Below are 24,531 nucleotides of genomic sequence, written 5' to 3' on the forward strand. Positions count from 1 at the left end.
CGGAACCGTGACGAAAAACTACCACTTTACGATTTTGTGCGAAAAACTACCGCTTTTTTCCTAAACCGTGGCAAAAAACTACCAAGTCTGAAAAGAGCCCGATTTGGCTCTTTTAAGTGCGTTTCTGACAGAGTTGGCCCACACATAAGCAGGCTAAAAAAGCAATCGGGTCCCTAGTTTTTTTTTAAAAAGCAATCCAGTCCTCGGCGAGGCACAGCACGCTCGCGGCGGCGGCGGCGGCTGCTGCGCACGCAAGCCAGCCGGCCAGCAAGCGGCGAGCGTCGTGGCGGCGGTGCTCGTGCTCCTCTACTTCTCCTTGCTGCAGCAGCTTGCTGAGCAGCAGCAGCCCAGCCCCTCTTCTCCTTCTCCACTGTCTCCTCTCCATCTCCTTCTCCTCTGCCTCCTCTCCTTCTCTTGTAGCAGCAGCACGGGCACGAGCTCCTCCTCTCGCGCAGCCCCGCCACACTGCACAGCCGCACCTCGTCGCAGCCCCACTGCCGCACGCGCACACGCAGCCGTGCGCAACCGCTCGAGCAGCCGCCCCGCCGGCTTGCCGCAGTAGCGCGTGCAGGATCCTCCCCTTGCCTGACGCAGCCGGGCCCCATGGCACGCGCAGCTCGCAGGGCCGCCGCGAGCTCGCCACGCCGCCGCCCTCGCGCATCCCAGTGCCTCCTCGCACGCGTGCACGCAGCCGCCCGCCCCCTCCAGTCGCTGGAGGACTGGATTGCTTTTTAAAAAAAACTAGGGACCCGATTGCTTTTTTAGCCTGCTTATGTGTGGGCCAACTCTGTCAGAAACGCACTTAAAAGAGCCAAATCGGGCTCTTTTCAGACTTGGTAGTTTTTTGCCACGGTTTAGGAAAAAAGCGGTAGTTTTTCGCACAAAATCGTAAAGTGGTAGTTTTTCGTCACGGTTCCGTGAATTGTGGTAGTTTTTGGTTAAATACTCGAATTAATTAGGAGACTAATTAACGGAGCTCTAGGAAAAAAGTGACCTCGGCGGATGTCGTGGTTTCACGGTAGTGGGATGCTCAAAACGTTGCATAAAGCTTTTTTTTTTTTGAAACGCAACGTTGCATAAAGCTATGGAAAGGGTGCGGAGTAATTAAGGGAGACGATCGGACAACGGACAGAAATTGATTGCATTGTCTAGTTGCCTGGTGATAAAAAGAAAGAAAATAAGTTAGTGGGAATGGCTGATGTGGCACATTGATGAGGTGGATAGGCTGCATGTCAAAAGAAATAGGATAGTGAGGATGAACTATTTAGGTATTATAGATACGTCATCATACTCTATGTGAGCACTAGCTCTGTTCGAAATACTCAAATCCTCGCAGGCATTCTAGCATTATGCATGATATCAGACCTTAGCTGCATGTGGAAAAAAGCTTTTTTTGCACTGGTAGCTCGTTAAACCCATACGTGGACCCAGTAATGCGGGGACCTACCGTTTTGTGCACGTATTTGAGGGGCTTTACGTGTAATTAAATAAAATACATGGGGTTTTCTAAAACAACGATGAAGGATCACGCGCACGTGGCCGGATTTGTGGCGAATCAACCTGTGGTTGAGTTGGTTAGGTGGACAGTGGTATCCCCAACCCATCAGGGTTCAAATCCTGGTGCTCGCATTATTCCTGGATTTATTTCAGGATTTCCGGTGATGCACTTTCAGTGGGAGGAGACGTTCCCGTCGACGACGAGGCGCCTACGGTGACTTCGTAAATCTCAAGATGATATGCCGGCTCAGTCTTTCGGAGGTGCTCATAGAGGTAAGGTGTGCGTGTGTGCGTTCATATAGATGAGTGTATGCGCGTGTATATGAGCGCTTGTGTCTGTACCTATGCTCAAAAAAAGAACGCCGGATTTGTGACATTTCCTTTTCAAGAAGTGTAAAGTTTCTTTTTTGCCAGAAAATCAAGACCAATAGTTTTTTATTTCCAAACTAACCTCTTGTTGGATGGTTAGGAGAACGGTGGTATCTCCGCACACTAGAGTTCAAGCCCTAGACTTTTATGCTGGTGCTCGCATTTTTCTGGATTTATTTCAGTCCTTTCGGCAATGTGCGTTCAATGGGAGGAGACATTCTTATCGATTTCGAAGGTGTCTCTGATGACTTCGTCAATCTGAAGATGATGTGTTGGCTTTTCTCAAAGGTGCTCGTAAAGGTAGGATGTGTATGTGTGCATTCATAGAAGTGAGTGGGTACATGTGTATGTATGAGCATATGTACTGTGCTAAAAAAGTCAAATATTATTTTTAGAACCAGATCAATATTTTTTGATCAACCATTAATATTTATTAATATTCCCAAGAAAAGTATGGCTCCTCTGTCTCTCGTCGGCGCCACTGCGGGTCTGCCTCGTCTTCGGTAGTGTTAGGGCCATGGGGGCGCGGTGGATCCCGGCCCTTGCAGACCGGAGGGCTCCGTTTTTAGATTTTTTTTTTAGTTTTGTTAAAGTTTGTGTCCTGCTTAGAAAGGTGAGACAACAGCGCCTCCCCGAAGATGGATTAATGTTAGGTCCGTAGCACGACGACTTCCCAACTGTTGAGTATAACAAGGTTTGTCCGGCTTCGGCGAGGAAGGGGCGATGACGGTGACGCGTCTTCAGCTCGCTTTAGTGGTTGTAGTCACCGTTAGATGGTCTATGGATCTGTATGTAATTTTTGTTGTCTTTGGTTTTCATTGTACCGCCATGATGTTCAATGAGTAGATCGGAATATTTTCGAGAAAAAAAGAAATCAAGTTGATAGCCAACGCCGCCGCGGCTTGGCTCAAGACAGATGGACGACGAGGTCGTTGATTGGTCGGACCGGCACGCCTTGACGAGAAGGCCACTCTCCTTTCAGGTTCGCCGCCGGCCGGTCAATTATCTGCTTGGGGTTGTATGACCTGTCCAAGATGAATCTTTTGCACCCGACGGCAGAAGAGGCGGCCAACACTGACGCCCGCCAAGGCTCATGGGGCCACCGCCTCGGAGAGCAAGGTCGTCCTGGGCGACCGCGGGAACCGCATATTACGCTTCAACATCGTCGCTACATCGATACCCTGCCATGCCTCCACGGAGTCAAGGAGATACCCATGGCCATCTCCGTCCTTCCAACGGACTTGTACCTCCCTAACGGTGAAGACACCGGAGACCTCTACATCATTGACGTACGGCCTCCTCCATCCGAACAAGGCCGTGGTGCGGCCGCGGTTCGAGGCCCTGGTGTGGAGGGGGTTCCACCCGTCCGCCCTATATATCTAGCAGGTTCTGGCACTGCGACATCCTCCCGTTGCCGCCCTGGATCAGCCACCACAAGCGTGCCATGGTCTACGGCCACACCCTCATCGGCGACTGGCTCATGCCCTTCTATGGCAAAGCTTGGACTCTGGTTTGGCGTCTCACGGAACCTCCCCTGCGCTACTGACCTCTCGGGCGTCATTAGAGGGGAGGTGCCGCCGCCGGACAAGTTGTGATATCGCTAAGCTTAGATAAATAATTCAATATAATGCTTTTGTTTCTTTTTCTTTAAAAAGAAAAAATACATACCTGCTCAGTTTTGAAAACTTTTGACCATATATATGTAGCGTCACAACTTGAGGAACGTAAACTAATAATTCTTTATGTTTTGAGTACTTTTGTTTCTTTATGTTTGACCATATACATACCTACTCAGCGGTACAACTTGTTTTCTGACCATTCAACTCAGCAGTATAACATGCTTTCTGGGCTTCCATTTTCTTATTTTATAGCTAGAGTAGAGGAAGGAGGAAAGCCTCATGCAAAAGTTGTTGTTGGCACCCAACACATGCATGTACGCTAATTAAGCTCCATCCCTACGCGTGTGTGTGTGCGCGAGTGTTCTGCCCGGTCTAGTAGTACCAAATTTGGCATCCATGTAAGTATATGGCTCAGAGCTCTAAGACATGATAGCATCTCGATCAACACCGTACCACCGGTGCCCATCAACTAGCTAGCTACAAGAAAGAGTAGAAATCGACAACAAGATCGATCGATGGCCGGTGAGCGCAAGGAGGCTAGTGTTGTCGTCGCCGTCATCCTCGTGGTGGTGGTGGTGGTGGTGGTGGTGGTGGCCGCATCATCCATGCCGGTGGTGAGGGGGGCTGACCAGTCTGCCTACGTCGGCGAGTACTCCAAGCTCTGCGGCAAGGACCCCGCGTGCACCGCCATGGTCGAGATGACCTGCCGCGATGATGACAAGAACTGTAGTAGAGTAGAAATAACCAATGGTGCTCGAAGATGATAGATGATTTGATAGACCACTTCACTCTTCTGCCAAAGAGCTATTTATAGTTGAAGGGACTTGGGATTCAACGCAGAAGATAAACTCTCTTCGTTCTATTCTTCTTCAAAATGATGTTGATCAGACTTCAGTTGAATTCACCTGGGATAGATCATTATGGGGATCTCCAAACCTTCAATAAGCTTGCTTCGCGGACCATAATTACTCTTGGTTGCTGGAAACTTTGAGTTTGTGAAAAAAATTTGCTCTTCAACACTCAAGCCAACATCTATTCATCTAGAGACCGTGCAACTCTTCAAAGTAATAGGTACAAAAATTGTCAACTCAGATATACTGTGATTTCAATCATTGACCGGCCAACTGTTGACTTTTAAAAAAATTAGAAAAACAAAAAATCTGATTTTTTCCCATACAAATTGAAAAAATTCATGAATTCAGAAATGTTCATGGATTTAAAAGAAGTTCACAAACTTAAAAACATTCATCGAATTGGAAAAAAGTTCATCATATTTGAATAAACATTTATCAAATTTGAAAAATGCTCATTGGTTTTCAAAAAGAAATCATCAAATTTGAAAAAGTTCATCGAAAAATCAAAATTTTCATCAAAATTTGAAAACATATCTTCAATTTTCAACAAAGTTCATCGTAAAACGAAAAAAGTTCATGAATTTTTTTTTCCATCGAGTAAGGAAGAAGGAAAAAAATTGATAAAACAGAAAATGAAAAAAAGGAAAGAAGAAAAGAAGAAAATGGTAAAGGGAAAGAAGAAGAAGAAAGGATAAAAAAAGAGTAACTTATCGGATCCTGTTGTGCGGTGTGGTGGTTAGTGTCCCTCAATGCAGGAAATTGGTGGTTTGATTCCCTCCTAGGGCGTGCTTTCTTTTTTGCATTTTAAAAATAGATAAACAAAGGGAATCTGGACAGGCCCAGCGCGGAGTAATTTATTTTTTGCATTTCTTGTGTGTGCTCCCATTTGCAAAATGTATGCTAACGGGTGCCTGAAGAGCTAACTAAGAAGCGCACTTATACATCATAAAGGAACAAGAAGGAAGCCCTATTGTTAGGCCCATGCATGAAGATGGCACACACAACCCTCCTCCAACGCAGTCTGACTGAAGCAATCAAAGGCCGCGATCCTCCGCAGATCGATGACGGGGAATACTATTCGGCGCACGGGCCGTCGACTCGGCCGCACGCGCAATCAAAGTGCTGGTTTATGTATGGGCCGGCCCATTTTCGGGTTTCATTCCAAGTGGATTTTTCTGGTTTTCCTTATATTTTTCTTTCTTTTTTCTTTTTTCGTCTTTCGTTCATGTTTATTCATCAATTTTACTTTTTTACTTATTTCTCATTTTTTTCGTTTTACATTTCAATTTGCGAAAATATTTTAGTTTGTGAACATTTTTAAAAACCCTATTTTTTGAAACCATGAATGTTCATTTTTAAAGTTCATGAACAGTTTTTTTTTAAATCTAGAACATTGTTTTACAAATTTGCGAATATTGTCTTAGGTCAAGATTTTTTTTTGAAATCATGATCATTTTTTAAATTCACCAACAATTTTTTGAAATCTTGAACATTTTTCCAATTCATAATTTTTTATAAATTTGTGACAATTATCTTAAATTGTGAACATTTGTTTTTGACATCGTGAACATTTTTGAATCCATTAACAGTTTTTCAAAATCATGACCATTTTTTAAATTCGTGAATTTTTTTTATGAATTCGTGAACATTCTCTTAAATCTTGTAAATTTTTTGAATTCGTGAACATTTTCGAAATCATTAACTTTTTTAAATTCATTAACTATTTTAAAATTCATGAACATTTTTGCACAAATTCGTGAACATTTTCGAGCTCTCGAACATTTTTTGAATTCATTCATTTTTCAAAATTCAGTACTTTTCTGAAGTTGAGAACTTTTTTATATCCTGAATTGTTGACAAAACAAAAGGAAAAAAACAGGGGGCGTCCGGCCCGCACATGGGCCCGCACTGAAGGGCATGTTGGGGAGCAAGGGGATGCGCGCGGCCAGTTTCCAACACGCGGGTCGCCGAGTAGGAGGTCCCAACAACGATGATCGATACAAATACGCCATGGCTTGCACGCGCTCTTGGCCACCTCTACCTCCTATCCAACTCTCCTGTCGTTCCGTCGCCGTTCTGCTCTTCCAGGTTCACCGCTGCGGGTAGATCATCTGCGCCACTTGACTTCGATAAGCGACAACGTTGTCGGGCGGCGGTTTCTCGAACTTGGGGGTGTTCAACGGGCGCAATAACCTGTATTTCACTTCGGCGCTTGGACCTCTCCAAGGTTGACTTGTTCTACCAGACACCTGAAGAAGTGGCCGCACACACCAAGGTGGTGCCGACGCTCACGCCCGCCAAGGCCTCGGCGCCCAACACAAGGAGAATCTGCAAGGCTGACTTGGCGATGGCGGAGATGGAGGCACCCAAGATCAAGCCGCCGACACCCCTGGTGACTGCGAGGCCGCCAGTGTGCCAGTCCTTCTGGACGTTCATCCGCTCTGTGACTTTCTTCGTGACAGCCTTGGAGAACAAGGGCATCGTCGCCGATCACGCGAACTACATCTTCCGCTTCAACATCGATACTGACTGCGTGCTCACCATGTCGAGCCTACACGAGCAAAAGAACACGCATCTGGCAGTCTCCCTGCCCGGCACCACGACGTCCTCCCGCTGCCACCCTTCATCATCCACAACGAGCACACCTCCGTCGGCCCCTACGTCGTCATCGACAATGACACCATCTGCATCTCATTGGTTATGCCGAGGACATCGGCACCTACTTTCCACACCATGACCCGCGAGTGGAGCAAGGCCAACGACTAGCTCATGCCGTTCAACGGCAAAGGCGGACTACGCCCCCGGAGGTCAGGCTGTGGTTCGGTGCTTATCGCCACTTCTCCTATGTCATCGTCAGAGGGGAGTGAAAATTTTAGTGAGAGGGAGGGATGGATATTGGGCCTCCGGTTGGTTGGTTGGTTGGTTGTAGATCCAATCAATATCCGACTTGGGAGGAAGAGAAATTACGTCCGCCTGCCACTCTCCTCTCATCTCTCTCCCTCTCCCTCTCCCTGCGACAAGCGAGCGAGCGGCTCCCCTCCCCTCCCCTCCCCTCCCCTAGGGTTTCGCCCTCCGCCGTCCCCGTCCCCGTCCCCGACCACCTCCGCCGCCGCGGCCCACCGCCACCGAGCTCCCACGCTGCCAGATCCGCCGCCCAGGCCCCGCTCTCGCCGCCGCCCCCGGCCTCCAGCTTCACCTAGATCGGGACAGACAAGGTGCGTGCGTGCGTGCGCATTTCTTCCTTCTCATCACTCTATCTATGTATCTATGTATGTATGTATGTATGTATGTATGTATTCCTCAGCCGCCGCCGACTTTCGCTAGATTTTCCCTGTATGTAGCTAACAAAGAGTACAATAAGCTTAAGCTCCAAGCAAATTAGTTAGTTAGTTACCTGGTGAGTGAGCGACTGACTGACTGACTTTGGCCAAATTTTCCGACATGTCTAGTTTGTGATGATGCGGCAATGCTCGTTTATTTAGCATTCAGATCCAGTAATATAAGTCAATTTGTGAATGCCATGCTGCATTCCTTGTTGTACAAATGATGATGCACAGGCTCTGAGTCAGTTCGGAATCCGACATGATTTCAGAAAACTACTTACGTTTTCATTGTTGGGTGCAGATGATTGACATGATTTCAGCTGTCCAAGACCTTAGTGGGCTGACCACCAGGGAACTTGGTGAGATGCTCAAGGAGTCCGACAGCTTCGTCTTGCAGTCCAAGGCGCAAAACGGAGGTCCAGAGCAGGTGCTTGCTTGTTAGGAGGTACAGTGTTCACACCTGTTTCAGCCACCCTTTCGCTCACGCGTCTTCTCTGCAGGTGGACATGGAGAAGCTTGTCTCGTCGCTTCCTCTCCATCTTCTTGCTCTAAGTTTGGATATCGGAAGAGGCACAGATTTGACATATGTGCTCCGTGGCGTGCGCTTTTTGCATTGCTTGTCTGAGCTAGCAACTCGCCACACCAAGCTGGAGCAGGTAAACTTCTCGTTATTTAACACTGGCTCGTCCGTTTCATCATATATGAATTTCTTACCCTGTTCATTTGAATCTTGATGTTCCGCGAGTGCTCTCTTTCTCCATGTCATAGTTGACTCGTGAGTCACATCATATGGTCTTTCTGTCTTGTCTCCGATAAAGCTTAATTCCTTCAGTAATTTTGGTTTTACTGTATGATATGATTAAATGCTAAATGAGTAAAAGACGGGCATTGAGTCACAGTGCTTCTTTATCTTCGTGCAGGTTCTTCTGGATGATGTCAAGTTATCTGAACAAGTTATGGACCTGATATTCTACCTGCTATCCGTTCTGTCCCACTGGAAGAAGGTTCGGCAACCACCAAATTATTCATTGAGGGCGGCATGCTTATACTTAACTGTTACCATTTCATACTAATTTCTGGTAACAGCTATTGTTCTAAATTAGGAAGATCATCTTGGCGCTTCTCCCTTCATACATTCATCACTCGTAGCAGGAAGTCTTCATCTGATGACGAGTTACTTCTCATCTCAGTGGCATGAACTTGTTCATATTCTTCTTGCACATCCAAAGGTAAGTAGTAGGTAACCCATATGGTAATTTAGTGGTTATTTCGTTCCATGGCTTGATTCTGAAGAAACTGTGAAATATAAAAGCATGTAACTAGCTTTCAGAATTTATAGCATGTTAATGTTTAAATTCTACTCCCTCCGTCCCATAATATAAGATCTTTTTTGACACTATGATAGTGTCAAAAAAGATATTATATTATGGCGCGGAGGGAGTATTTTTTAACCTCGCACCTATTTTGCATTGCTTTTGATTTCTGAACTCCCAGATTTTGTTGTTTTTCATCATCACGCCAACTTTTCTGTAATAATCCTGTTGCGCTGCAAGTTGATTTCATAAATGATAATGACATGTTTATCGCTGGTTTTGTCCTCATCCTGAATAGAATTTGTAACATATTGCGGAGTGTCAACTTTTTTCTTAGAGATTCCAATCAGATTCATTTATACTTGTGGCATTTTGTGGTTCAACCAGATTAGTAACAAGTGTAGCTCCCTGGCCAATCTGAGCTAAAATTAGTAGTGTTCTTAAAATGTGTCAACTTCTGCGCTATATTATTGCAGGCTGTTATCCGCAGGCATCATTTTATTATATAATACTAAGAGGTTATGTTAGTGTTTAACTTCCTTTAGCTATTCTACTGGGCTATCTGAACCTTCGTTGCTGATAAGTTTTTGCTGACTACTGTTTAGTTATTGATTCCTGTTTCCTTTATACATCTCAGTAGAAAGATATTTCGGTAGAAAAAAAAGCAAACACCTGACCTTCACATAGTTCTTTCTTTGTGTACTCCCTGGATCACTATGACATCCTTTGATATGAATGTTATACCAGCAAGACATAGATCTGCCTGCTAGGTACTTTGTATTCAATCTGTTCATCGCTGTTAATATTTGCTGTTTTGTGGTCAGGTTGATATCTTTATGGATGTAGCCTTTGATAGTCTGCACGAAGATATGAGGTTATTGAGTGTCAGGCTATCAACATTGGGCACCAAAGCCTTTCCTGTTGGCCCTTTTGACTCACAACTCACTTACTTCATATGCCAACAGTGTGAAGCATCATTGCAATTTCTTTTGTCACTGTGCCAGCAGAAGTTATTCCGAGATCGTATTTTAAAAAACAAGGTCCCGTATATCCCTATGCGTCTCATTTCCTTGTATTTTCTTTGAAATGCATTTCCTTGTAACGGAAAAACTGCTGAATGTGAGCTCCTTTTCTTCTTTATGATTTATCAAGATATACTTGTTTCGGCATACTGACCAGTGATGCAAATAGAATTATATCACACTAACTCTCTCCCTAAAAAAACTCATTACTTGTTCTCCAGTTTTAGTTCAATTCCATCTCGTTACCCCCTTGCATAAGATTTCCAGAAAATAGATTAACTGATTAACCTAGACTAATCTAGTGTGTGGAATAATACTTTAATTTAGTGACACATACATCTTCCTTTGTTTTCTACTAAAAGAAGTGAGTACATACTCAAATATGTTACTGTTTCTGTATATCATTACATCGTGTATGCCCTTGGAGGATATTGACTTAAGAAGTTACTAAATGCAGGAGCTCTGTAGAAATGGAGGTATACTGTCACTCTCGTTTACGATATTGAAGTTAGGTGTTCCAGAATGGCTGAAAGGATCAACTGACATCGCTTCTTCCATTTCCAGACAGAAGGCTAAAATCCTTTCTATTGTAAGTTTGTTGTGAGTCTTGAATTACTTTGTTTTTCAAGTACTAGTACTGTGTACTGCCAGTGTTGAGTTTATAACTAATGCCTGGTATAAAACATTCTCTAGCTGTTACAACTGTGTGAATCTGAAAGTATTTCTTACCTCGATGAAGTCGCCACTTTACCAAAGAGCATGCAACTAGGGCTGGAGGTTAGTTCTGACCACAGCTGGGGATGAAATAACTCATTTTTTGCAGCATCTGAAAATATCATTCAGTTGCTATCAAATTTATCACAATGATTGCTGCAGGTTCTTGATTTGCTGAAGATTGCATTTGGAAGGAAACAAAAACCTGCTGCCGGTCCCCATGATAAGAGTTACCCCGTGGGTTCTGTGCTTATCAGTGCATTGCGCCTCGTTGACGTCTTTTCTGATGATTCAAACTTTAGATCTTCCTTCATAACTAATACTGTAAGCTTTGAAACCAACTGCTTTTAACACCTACCTTGATAGGGTTATATATAGTCCTTTTGCAACTGCAAAACTGTTACCAATTCAATTCTGTTCATCTTTTCTGTAGATTCCCTTTCTGACGCAAATTTTGGCGACTCCTCATGATGAGTTTGTCTCGAGTTGGTGCTCTGTCGATCTGCCAGTGATAGAAGATGATGCTAATCTGGATTATGATCCATTTGGTGCAGCTGACCTGGCACTGTTAGCTGCTTCAAATATGCTGACTGAAGCTAAAGTTAACTATTCATGCAATTTTCGCTCTATCAGCATGCCTTCAATACAATATGCACAGACAAGAACATCCTGTGTGGTGAAAATAATAGCAAATTTGCACGTCTTTGTTCCAAACATATGCGAAGGTCAGAACTTCTCTTAGTTGCTATGAGATGCCGTATGATTTTTTGTGTAACCTTGTTAAACGCAAGTTCCGTTGTCATGCATGTTAACAGAGCAAGAAAGAGACCTCTTTCTTCAGAAATTTCAGAAATACTTGTTATCAGAGAGTCCCAAGCCATCATTGGACCATCCAGCAGCTGATGAGATCACTATAGTTTGTACAAACTTGGGTACAGTCACTTGTATTTTTTGTTTTATAATTTGTTGTGATTATGTTAATTCCTCGCATTGCATATCTAACGTCTCCTTTTGCTGGTTTTGCAGGATCTTTGTCCCATTATGCTAAATCATTAATCCCTGGTAATTTGTTAAATGAGGAAGATGTGCAACTATTAAGGTGGGTAATATCATTTTGACTGGTCCTTGGTGTGCCACATAGAAACAATATTTTATACTTTTCTTGTTGTATGCCTGATTGGTTTAAATTTGTTGCCCTCACCTGACAACTTCTTTGTTGACGCTTCTCTAAGCTTTACCTTTCCTCTCTGCAGTGATTTTGCTTATAAGTTGCAACGTTGGTGTAAATCGCAAGTTGGACAGAGAATATCGCAGGTTTGTTTGCTTTACGCACTGATCTCAAAGATCATACCAAAGCATTATGTTTAGGCTCTCTGTTCTCTGGTTCTCAAGAGATAATCTGTAAAATTAGTAAATTACATTTCTGCAAGTATAGTTTTAAAGTGCATAATGTCGTCAGGCAAATTCATTGTTTCTTTTCTATGGCTGGTGTGATGGGTGTGCTCAGTGTGTAAACTAGAAAATAGCCTGGAACCATGCATTGGGTGCCAGCTTCATACTTCTTAGCAGTCTACTCAAAAGTTTTTGCCAGTACCTCATTTTCTTATGTTAGATGATTTCCTTATGTGATGTTTTAGGTGGCAAAAAGTGACGTCACATCAGAAATGAAGGTAGACTTGCAACCGGTGCAGCAGCCCCAGCCCCAGCCAGCAAGGGCTAGCGTTCCAGATCCCAATATGGATGGCCCTCCTAAGGTAACATTATCGATTACATTAATATTAGCCATTGACTTGGTAATGTATTTGATCCCAATCCAAAATTGATGCTAGCAGGATGTGCAAAACATCGAAGAGTCTATGGCGACGCCCCCCATGAAACAAGATGGAAATGCTAGGGATGAGACTCCAAGAAACCGTGCCACTACAAATGGTGGGGTCCTGCAAAATTCAGTCGGTCAGAACCTAATCCATCTTGGTGTTGCGAGGACGACTAGCGCGGGCTATCCGGGTCCCAGTACTGCTACCAGCATGGAGGTCCCGCGCTGCAGAAGTGTAGACCATTTCAAAACACCAGAACCTACCAAGGAAAGTGGTCTCCGGGACGAGGATGAGAGGCAGCCTAGTAGGAGAGGAAAGAAGCGAACCATCATGAATGACGGGCAGGTAAATGAAATTGAGAATGCTCTGGTTGATGAGCCCGAGATGCATAAGAATGCCGCTTCCCTTCAGACATGGGCAGAGAAGCTGAGTGGGAAGGTATTATATATTATATGCCTTTTATTCTTTTTCTTGTTGCGAATGATATATATGCCTTTTCAGTTGGGTAAATGTTTCATTAGGTCTGACTTAACTAGTTTGTGCCTCGTCTGATTCGTGAAAATGCGTCCTTGCTTTTCAGGGTGCGGAGATCACATCATCGCAACTAAAGAATTGGTAAGGTGAAATTATCCGTCTTCTTTCCTAGGAATGTACTGCTCCATAATATGACCAACTCTTAGCCCTTCAAATTTACTTGTTTCTATATCATTCATACAGATCGCCTTTTTGTGCCTGCTTTCTCATCTGTTTGTAATAATAGCCTTTTTCTTTTAAATTCTGTATAGGCTGAACAACAGAAAAGCCAAGCTTGCTCGTATCGCGAAAGAAAGAGGAGTGCCATACGATGGCGAGGGTGCCGACAAGTCATCTACACCAGCTACTTCTCAGTTGGGCGACTCCTCAGAGAGTGCCGGCGAGGAGAGCTATCTGCCGCCTTCAAGGGTGCTGAATGCTCTAGGCTTATCCAACTCCAAGGGCAGCAGCAGGCTCGTTACCCCAGACTCGAGCGAGCAAAGTACACAAGACATGATGACGAGCCGCCCGTTCACAAGATCATTGTCATTCGAGCCTGGCCGCCCCGTTCTGCTGATGGACAACGAAGGGAGCGAAGTTGGCAGGGGCGAGATCTTCCAGGTCGAGGGCAGGGCGCAGGGGAAGAGCCTGGCAGAGAGCCACATCTGCATCATCGACGTCACCGAGCTCAAGGTCGAGAAGTGGAGGGAGCTCCCCCACCCTTCCGAGGCATCCGGGAGGACTTTCCAGGAGGCGGAGTCGAGGCACGGCGGCGTGATGAGGGTGGCCTGGGATGTCGTCAGGCTCGCTCCAGTGGCGACGTAGGGTGGTTGGTTCCCTTTTGTGGTGTCGGGAATGTAGAAAGAAGCCGCCCTCGATCCCGTCTGGGTGGGCGTCGAGAAGGTACACACAGCGAGTAGAGAGAAGCTTCCCTGTCAATCTAGGATCTGAAGCAAGGAATGAATCTTGGAGGCCGGCTCTTATTGTAACTATTGTTTGGTGAAAGCCAGCCTCCCTCCCTGTCATCTGTCAATGACTCTGTGTATCCTTCCTTATGTTGCATCCTCTTCTTAGGGTTTACTAATTCTGCTATATCCGTCGCAACGCTGGTATGTTGCCATGTGACATACAAACAAATGTATCTTTCGTTTCTGATACCTGAGAATGTTCGGAATTCTTTCGAGACCCGCGGTGCTTGGGTTCAAACTTTTAGGTTGGGGAAGCAGGTGCAGTTATACATGCAAAATTCATATACATGATCACGGGAAATGCGCAATCTCAGTTCCGGCGGAAACCTGAAGATGCTCTCTTCATGTATCCATCAAAAGGGCGCTCCTTTTGTTGTTGTGCAAATAAAGAAAATGCCAATGTGCTTTCAATTATGTATCCATCCTTTTGAGGTTGTGCCCCCCTCGGGGCACCCCCGAGATGCAGCTCTGGTCCATAAAAAAATTGCAAAAACTTTCGCGGTGACTAATTTTGATATTGATTTCCTGCGATGTAAAAAACATGCAGAAAACAACAACTGACACTTGGCACTATGTCAATAGGTTAGTATCAAAAAGCGATATAAAATGACTATAAAATGATTGTAAACATTCAAGAATGATAATATAACAGCATGGAACAATAAAAAAATTATATATACGTTGGAGACGTATCATTTGCCTCAGCCACTTCGAGAAAATTATGCAAGCCCTTAATATACTCGCAGGTGCGTATGTCACCGTACATCCATTGCCGGTCCGTCTGCGTACATTATATAATTACTAGTACAAATGCCCGTGCGTTGAACGGGCAAAAATATTGTGAAGCCAGCCCCATGTGATAGTACGCGCCATTTCTTATATACAATTCTGATAAACATCATTAATAAGTCTATAGTGTTATCGCTTTTCGAAGTATGAAGTGTAGACGTAAAGAAGCCACCCTAACATCCTTCTTCTGATGGAAGAGTGGTGGTGCATGGAATAGTCTAGTAATTGGTTATATATATATTTTTAAACACATTTTTTATTTTTATAAAATAATTAAAAAAATTCTGAAATTTTAATATTTTTATGAGAATTGAAACATGTTTCGAAAATGAACACTTTTAACCATGTTTTTTAAGCAAAATTTTGTGACTTATTTTAAAAAAGTTGAAATCATTTTTGGGAATTTTGAGCATTTTTTTTAAAGTGTGAACATATTTAAAAGCATTTTTTTTAAGCAAGAAGAATTTGAAACACTCTGTATTTAAAAAAAACACGCTCGGTGTCTGCAATTAAAAAAAGGATTGTTGCTGTCCATACTAAGTAGTATAAAGTTGAGAAAGTCATAGGGATATCCTTTGATGGCGCCTACTTCAATTTAGCACTATCATCGAGTGAAAGAGAAATGGTGTAATTGTCTTTAGCAGGATATACAAATGGTAGAATTGTTGTATACTATTCAAAGGTTCAAGGAGAAAAATATCATAGGCCCCTATCCAATAAACATTCGTCAAGACACTTGTTCACATGGTCACAACATGTTCTAATATAACCAATTCCAAGGCAATAACCTTAGCTATGGAACCTAAAAAAGCAAGTTTTTCCTCCCCATCATAGCTAAATTTCAGGTTGATGCACTGTTGTCACATTCTCTCTACTCTTCATCCCTCCCTCTCCCCATCCCGTCTCACCAACGATGTCGGTGACATCCAGAGTTGAGGAATATCTTAATTGTCGGCAAGTCCGGGTGAGCTCCAAAATATCTTCTCCCTTAAGAAGTATTTATTTCCAATATTTCACTTATTTTTAATTATTGTATCTGATGATGTATTCATAAGTTGTGGTAGGCATGAACATTAAACTATGACTGTAACAAAAAAACAACGACAACTAATTAGGGCAACTCTAACGCGCCAACACAAACTGTCTGCGTGTGTCCGTTTGGGTCGAAACAGAAATAAATCACGGCCCAACGCGCCGACACAAATGGACGAGCGTTCATTTTTTGTCCGCTCACGATGTTTTATCGACCCAAATTTGGATCGGGTTTGCGTCGGTGCGAACACGAAGCACACGCGCGCGACACCCTCCTTGTCCTCCCCATGGGCTGCAAGTCGGTGACACATTGGCCATTCCCCTTCTCTCCCACCGACAACCACCACACACGGCCGCCGCCCCTCCCTCGCCGTTGCCGCCTAGTTTCGGTGTCCAGGCCGCCGCTTGCACCCACATACCGCCCTCAGCAGCACGCCGTACCTGATGAGTGTTCTTGCCGGCGTTGGTGGACTGTTTTCGCCGCGGCCATAGCACCCCAATGTCTAGGCCACCTCTCGCCTCCGCCCCCAGCAGCAACACTCCAAGCTACTATGAGATTTAACTTTATCTTTCAAATGTATTTGTGCCAATTGATTTGTAAACCATGAGATTTTGTTTGGTTGTGAAACTATAAAATATTTGTGTTTGGTTGAATTATGTGAACTTTGGGCAATTTTTTTGATAGACGCAAAAAGAGTAAAAGTTGACTGGATACCGGCCGCGCGGATGAAAATGCATCAGCGCGTTGGGCACACTATCAATCAAAATGCAAACAAGGTGAACAAAGCTGAAAACCACGACCCAAAGGACGAGAAATGAATAAAATTTGCGTCTGTTTGCCTCGATACGTTGGAGTTGCCCTTATATCGGGGGGTGCTCATTTAGATTTCTTTTGCAATCGATGCTAGTACCTTGTGGTCGGTGCAGCCATTAAAAAAACAAATCCACACCAACAAATCCCCACCGAGAAGCTCTCCACTACGTGTACTTTTATTCTGCAATCTCCATTCCTCTGGAGCAGCGGTGCTCTTCTCCTCCTCTATCTATCCATCCATCCAGCGAGCCCACGAACCCCATCACTCCATCAGCGTTGCCCTTCTCTCTATCCGTGCTCCAGCCACACCACACGACGCACCCATGTCTTCCACAGCCCACACCGTGGCGTTCCCCTCTCTCTTCTTGCCCGTGGCGCCCGGGTCGAGCACTGATGGTCGGATCCCCTCTTTTGGTGTTGGTTCCGTTGACCCCATCTCTCTCTCTCTCTTCTGATTTCCCAGGCCCGTTGACCCCATCTCTGCGATTTCCCAGACCGTAACACCCGCGACCGATGGCTGCTTCGTGTTCATCGGCCCATTGCAGCGCGGCTTTGGCTGGGCCTGCGCGCACGGAGCTGGCTGGGCCTGTGGCAGAGGCGCGGCAGCGATGGCCTGCTCAGGGTCAACCTCGGCGGCAGCTTGACGGGGCCGCTTGGATCTGTGCCGGCACTCCGGATTGGCATGGATCCGCAGTGGCATCCTCCTCATCCTGATTCTCTCCATCGTCGCCGGCACGGCCTCGGGGTCCGCGCTAGTGGATGACAGGTGCGCCGCGGGCTCGCTGTCCCCGTGCGGCGCCTCCTTCTCCGCCACCTCGTCCACCCCGTTCGCCGCGGCGGCCTCCAACGCTGCCGGCCTGCATACGAAGAAACATAGGGCATGCGAAAGGGATTTTTTGTTTTACCAAATAGTTTTTCCTAGAGCCACTTACGTGGGGAGTGCGGGTTCAATTTCCAGAAATGGGAAGGGCCTTTTTGCAATAATTCCACGACAGGTGTGCGGGCAAAATAAAGTTGACATGATATTTTGGCCCATATATGTATCTGTACGAAGGAGGCCCAACACCCAGCAACGTTAAAATTGAGATCAGCTTTTAGTACCACCTCGCCACCTCGTATGTGATCAAAACTAATGAGAAAAAAAACTAATTGCGAGACGAAACCAAGAATATCACCTTGCTTTAATAGTAGGTATAGATATAGATATAGATATAGAAGTGTATCAAAAACCATTACAGAACATCATGAATAGAGAAGTGACCAAATTAACACAAGTCATCATCACCTTAAACCAAAGTACAATAGTGATCAAATATTATTACGGAAAAAATAAATACATAAAAGTTCATACATAGTTCTCATTGAACAACATATAGCTCTCTAGAGTATCTAACTAAAACATACATTGAAACTATGTAAAACATTTCAATACAACAACAAATGTGATCATAATCGCAACTATGGTAAGAATTGATCCAACGGCATAATGATACCAAACTTCAGTATGAATGTCATATTTTCTAGCCTTTCTAATCTTCAAGCGCATTGCATCCATCTTGATATTGTGATCATCGACGACATCCGCAAAACGTAACTCCAATTCCATCTTCTCCTCCTCAATTCTTTTCAATTTTTTCTTCAAGTAATTGTTTTTTTTTCAACTAAATTTAACCTCTCGACAAGAGGGTCGGTTAGAATTTCCGGTTCACATACCTTCTAGATAAAAAAATCTATGTCATGTTGGTCAGCACAATTGTCATAAACACTAAATGAAACAAATAGTTATAAAAGATAATATACCACATCCGAATCATAGATAGGACGGGGGCCTTCGGCGGCGATAAACCATGACACTATATAATAATAAACAATAATAAAAGTAAGAAAAATATACAAGTAAGAATTTATTTTCTTGTAAAAAGAAGATAATAACAAGAGGCGATGCTGGTGATGTGACCGGCGATGTGATGTCGGTGATGGTGTCGGCGATGTGATCGGCGCGGTGGTGCCGGCGATGTGATCGGCGTGGGCGATCAACGGCGGTGAGGACGGGGACGGGACGGGACGGGACGGACCGCCAAAGCTACAAATCTTGAGGAAAATGGAGTTTTGAGGTCGAGCTTCGAGAGGAGAAAGCTTAAGTGTGGCTTGGGCATTTCATCGAACACCTCATGTGCATGCATAAAAGGGAGACATGCAGAGCTCATGCACACATCTCACACGGCCAAAAAATAGAGGAGTGAGCAGGCAGGGGCGTGTATATATAGGCATCTCTTTAGTCCCGGTTGGTGGCTAGAACTGGGACAGAAGCCTGCTCTTTAGTCCCGGTTCCAGCCACCAACTGGGACTAGAAGGCAGGAGGCCCTTTAGTCCCGGTTCGTGTCTGGAATCGGGACCAAAGGTGCTAGATGAACCGGGACCAATGGCACCAGAGGCCAGGCCGGAGCCCTGGCCTCACGAACCGGGACTAAAGGGCCCACTGGTCCCGGTTCGTAGCTGAACCAGGACCAATGCCCTTTTCAGGCCTGGACCAAAGCCCTGTTTTGTACAAGTGCCCCTGGTTTAACTGAGATAATCCTAGAATCTCTTGTGATAAAAAAAGTAGAAGCATATAGTACACCATCCAATGTCCTAGGATATTACTCCCTTCGTTCCTAAATATAAGGCTTTTTAGTGATTCCATTACAGACTACATACCGAGCAAAATGAGTGAATCCACACTCTAAAATGCATCTATATACATCTGTATGTAGTTCGTATTGAAATCTCTAAAAAAAGGTTTTTATATTTAGAAACAAAGGGAGTAGTAAAGAAGAGGCTGGTACTATACACATGGTTTGTACTGTACTACTAATTTAGTGCTCAAGGTTGACATCACAGTACCAACTGAAGCATAAGTCTAACTGCACTAACCTTTTGGTACAACAGAAACATGCATGCTACTCCCTTCTCTAATATAAGACCTTTTAGCTATGTCAAAATATTGACTACATACATACTAAAATGAGTGAGCATACATACTAAAATGTCTTATATTAGGGAATGGAAGGACTACCATCTCACAAACTACTCTTGCAAGTGGGGCCCATGGGTGCATTCGACGGAGAAACAATTCGTTACTCATACATTGCATTGCATCAACTCACACAACTCAACAAAGTCATACACATGTATTCCTGCACCCCTGGGTTTTTTATGACAGTTGCATGACCAGCACTAGGCCGGGCAAAGTGGGCAAACGCCTGGGCCCAAAGAAGAGGTGGGCGATGGTACAGAAAACCACTATACTACTATCGGTTAAGTCCAAAGATCATTGCACATGTGTAACAGAATCCTAATTCTGCAGGAGCAAATCTACATCACATCAAAGTAACAACCAATATGATAGGAGACAGTGAATCTGATAGGCGGCAGTCTAATAGGCAACAATGAGCTTAGTTAGCATGTTAGTCTATTTCTCTAATAGACATCCTGTAGGTGGTACTGAAATCTATGTACACTAGTCTATGTTCAAACCATACATAAGTTTTAATTTTAAAAATCGGCATTAGCACTTGTATGCACTTGATGAGACCAAATGTCTAGAGGAGTATACCAAATAAATAATGTATGTAAGCATAAATGAATCGCCAATATGTTTATGTTTGTTGGTGATCAGTGTTATTTTAATACCATATATATGTTGAACTTATTACCAAATCTAACTGTAACACATTTGCAAACGTTAAAATTTATATTCTACAAGGTTCTATAAATATGCACACCTAATAATACACTAGAAATTATTTTTAAGATATTAGTTGGACATTATTCTTTAGATAGCTATAACATGAATATATACACATACATACTAATATGTATATGTGCACTATATAATTTGTGAAATTGACACAAAAGTGATTCCTATATAATTTATGTTATACCATTTAATTTACATTTAGCATGCACAAACTGATTAGTGATATGCATTACAATTTATAACAAAGAACACTTGTTAACTATAACAACTAACCAATGTGGTTAATTATACCAACTAAATAATCAAAATTATACTCCTTAATATTGTATTATGATAGAAATAAAATAAATAAGAGTAAAAGTTTGGTACAAAACTATTTATTTTTTTGCTCTCAATTCCAAATTTATTTGGACCGTTCCTGGACGGTTGCGTAGGCCAACAAGTGCGCTACAAGGCAATTGGCAGACCAACTGATGCTAACTTGTGACACGAGTGAGAACGCGCCAAGTCCAATTTGCTGCCAGATCGTCTCTACGATCGTGGAGCGGAGCTGCTTGTGCGAAGTGAGCGAAGAGGCAGAGGTTCGGGAGAGCAGCCATATGGGTCGAGCACACATCCTCTTTCTATACAACATCTGCGGTGGAGAAGAGCAAGTGCCTCCTGGCCAATGTGGACCACTCTACCCCCCTCCTCCTCCTGCAATGCTCCTGCCACCACCTTCTTCACCCGTGGTCTCGCATGCATGGTCGCTTATCTCTTTCAGTGCTGTTGCCTTCGTTGGTAGGTGGCCTTGTTGGTTTACTGGGCATTGGGTATGGAATCTATTTGCTCGTCAAATGTGTCAGGTCGCACGGTAATCATTCATGTTAACACTCCCAACTTGTGTTCTTTCTTTATTTCTTTCTTTCACGTATAATCATAATGATGGACTGTTTCTCAAGTTCAAACTTGTTACTGCAAATAGGTTTTCTCGGAGGTTAGGAGCCAAGGCTCCCACCAAGGGACGCTGCTGCAGCAGCGGCAGAGGCACGGGTAAGAGGAGCCGGAGATGGCAGAGGAGCTCGCCGCATTGTCCAGCAGCCTGTTGGCGGTGCCCATGTTGCCTACTATGCCGTCTAGCAGGATGTTTTGGTTTTGTGAAGACAAGTCAAGGACGTGTGTGGAGCAGAATTAGATGTGGCTAGATCATCTCGATGTGGTTGTTTGAGTTTTTCACCTGCCTGTTAATTTCTTGGGTCGAAAAAAATGTATTGGTTTGTCCATATATTTGAGCACGTAGTCCCGACTTTAACATAAACAAGAGTGACCATAATGTGTACCTGAAGCAGATTGTAAGCCCCATTTAAAACTCTTTGTTGACTTCTGCTCTTGCAAGCTTGTTCAGCTCGGCTTCTGCCTTCCTCTTCTCCATTTTAGCTGCTATTTGTGATGCCTTTGCTTGAGCTTTTGCACCCTTCTCTTGTTCTTTCTGAGGCGCATCCTCTGCTTTCTTCAACTGAGCTTCCAACTTGGCCTCTAGAATGGTTAGATTCTTGTCTTCAATTGCCTTGGTCTTATCCCTCTGCAGAGCAAGCAACTTCTGTTCCATTTCATCTTGTCTCATTGTACTTGTAGTGGGTTGGGCATCAACTTGGATCTGGGCTTCAGTTATGAATGATGAATGTGGAATGGGCATTGCTTCCACATTCTTGACAGTAGGTACCTGCATAGATTACAAAAAAAATCAATTCGTTGATCAATTTGAACAATGCTGCATAGGATTTAGGTAAGACGGCACTTATTTCCTGAGATAATCTTCCAACAAATGTGTCTTGGTAAGATGGTAAAACAGCAGGTCCATGGATGCTACTCTCCTGTACAACATGAAATAGATGAGTACAATGCATGAACAAGATGGAATGAGCAGTGACTATAGATAAAATTAACCCGAGTAGAGACTGGTTCAGGGTTAGGTGCAGCAGGTGGTGTTGGAACATTTAGTGGTACTGAATTTGGTGGAACTAAGCAATTTTTGAACCAGTAGCAACCATTTCTATTATGATCTGGTAGTCCACAGTAGCTGTAGTGCATATCACCCCATGCCTTGACATTATCCCCCCCACCCCTAAAATCTATTTCACCTGGTGCTTTCCCTCTCTTCTTTCACTACAAAAAAACACATCCGTGACATTTTGGGCCGAACGAAAAAAATTCTGTCATACATATGACACTTCTATGACAATAATTGTGACAAAACCCGGTATGATCATAGATGTGGTGGGCTCCTACTTCTATGACAAAAAATCATGACAAAAAATGGGCTTTTTCGTCTTGGGCGGGCCGGACGCAGCTGCATGACATTCTTTGGGGCATCCATGACGAAAAAAACCGTGGTAAAAGCAAGGGCGAGGAAAATTTCGGGGAGTTCCCGGTTACGGTGGGAGGTCGGGGGCCGAGCGATGCACATTTCTATCGTACACGTACGCGCGTGTGTGCGAGGCGTTGGCTCTAACTGAACCTGAGCGAGGCATTGGGCTCTAACTAAACCCAAGCGATTGCACTGCAGGCTACGCGTTACTGAACCCGAGCGATCGATCGATGGCTGTTAACTGAATCCGATCGAGCGATTCCTTCGCTACTGTTGCTAATTGAAGACGATCGATTGGATGAACAGTGAGCGGTGGCGTTGCCTCTGGATGAACAGGACCCCCGTGGTGTGGAGGGCTGGATGAACAGTAGACGATGGAGGGGTGCCCGTGGAAGGGTGGTTGAACACGACCCCGTGGTGTGGATGGCTGGATGAACAATAGACGGTGGAGGGGTGCCCGTGGAGGGGTGGTTGAACAGTAGCCGGTGGAGTAGCGCGCGGTGGAGGTTGGATGAATAGAAGCCCGTGGAGGCTGGAGGAGGTGGACGGTAGCCTGTGGAGGCTGGAGGAGGTCGACGGTGGAGATGAACAATATCCCGTGGAGTCCCGTTTTGCGGTACGCCACACCCCTCCCGATGAACAGGACCCCCGTTTCGATCGTAGCGCTCCAACACAAGTCCGTTTCGTCCGTTTTGCAGTACGCCACACCCCTCCCGATCAACAGGACCCCCGTTTCGACCGTAAGAGGTCCGTTTCGTCCGTTTTGCGGTACGCCACACCCCTCCCGATCAACAGGACCCCTGTTTCGACCGTAGGAGGTCCGTTTCCTCCGTTTTGCGGTACGCCAGACCCCTCCCGATCAACAGGACCCCGTTCCGAATGTAGGAGGTCTATTTCCTCCATTCTGCGGTACGCCAGGCCTCGTTTCCATCGCGAGTTCCATCCAAGCCCTCCCGATGAACACGACCATGCATTCTTTTCCGATCCAGCCGGTTGGCTCTCACGCGTTCCCTTGCCTCCCGATGAACACGACGCATTCCGTTGCCTCCCCATGAACACGACGCATTCCGTTGCCTCCCCATGAACACGACGACGACGTTGTTTCTTCGTTCCGACCCAGCCATGTACATGAGCCCTCGCCGTACGTATGCGCGAGTAGGCGTTCGAGACCCCGCCCCTATGTACACATATGTGGCCGTATTTTCTTTCTTGCACACTAGCCACTGTACGTACGTGTACATGCTACGTGCGCGCCTCTACTACGACACGTGCGCGCCTCTACATCGACATGTGCGCGCCTCTACATCGACCAGTATATATGTACGTACACGTTCGCGACCAGAATGACAATGCTACGTACACTTCGACCAGGTGGGTCCCGACTGTCAGGCACTTTCTTGCGTGCGAAGATGTGGCTGGTGGGTCCCAGCAGTCAGGGGGGCAAATCGGTTTTTGTCCAGACGCACTTCCTTGCGTACGAAGATGTAGCTGGTGAGTCCCAGCAGTCAGGGGGGCAAATCGGTTTTTTGCCCGGACGCACTTCCTTGCGTACGAAGATGTAGCTGGTGAGTCCCAGCAGTCAGGGGGAAATGTTTTTTTCGTGAAATATGGTGGCCCGTCCGGTGGATCACTGCTGTCGGTGGAGGAATAATTATTTTGCGCGTAATAAGGAGGCACTTCCTTGCTGCAGCCATGGACCCAGCTGTCAGCCTCTCCACGTACAGTCCACGTCCGATGGAAGCCGTTCCTTGACCACGTTGACCACGCCACGCCGAGAGCACCAGGGCGGTGGACGACAGAG

At 45.0% G+C, this 24,531-nt stretch overlaps 1 protein-coding gene across 3 annotated transcripts; it reads left to right on the plus strand.

Annotated features, from left to right (window-relative positions):
• The first annotated feature begins 7,357 nt into the window (after window positions 1-7,357).
• On the plus strand, window positions 7,358-14,291 carry LOC123043025 (nodulin homeobox). 3 transcript variants are annotated; one of them, XM_044465364.1, is made up of 17 exons: window positions 7,358-7,554; window positions 7,964-8,089; window positions 8,163-8,318; window positions 8,583-8,666; window positions 8,766-8,891; window positions 9,800-10,015; window positions 10,455-10,586; window positions 10,691-10,774; window positions 10,874-11,035; window positions 11,145-11,436; window positions 11,527-11,643; window positions 11,738-11,810; window positions 11,965-12,025; window positions 12,349-12,465; window positions 12,544-12,966; window positions 13,109-13,143; window positions 13,314-14,291. In XM_044465364.1, exons 2-17 carry the CDS (start codon window positions 7,964-7,966, stop codon window positions 13,864-13,866), a joined length of 2,757 nt encoding a protein of 918 aa, XP_044321299.1. In that variant the 5' UTR covers window positions 7,358-7,554; the 3' UTR covers window positions 13,867-14,291. The 3 variants fall into 3 exon arrangements, with proteins under 3 accessions (XP_044321299.1, XP_044321301.1, XP_044321300.1); XM_044465366.1 differs by having other exon boundaries at window positions 13,109-13,148; window positions 13,314-13,602; XM_044465365.1 differs by lacking the exons at window positions 7,358-7,554; window positions 7,964-8,089 and having other exon boundaries at window positions 8,749-8,891.
• Window positions 14,292-24,531: the final 10,240 nt, after the last annotated feature.

This window comes from Triticum aestivum, chromosome 2B, assembly GCF_018294505.1.
Source record: "Triticum aestivum cultivar Chinese Spring chromosome 2B, IWGSC CS RefSeq v2.1, whole genome shotgun sequence".
Taxonomy (NCBI): Eukaryota; Viridiplantae; Streptophyta; class Magnoliopsida; order Poales; family Poaceae; genus Triticum; species Triticum aestivum.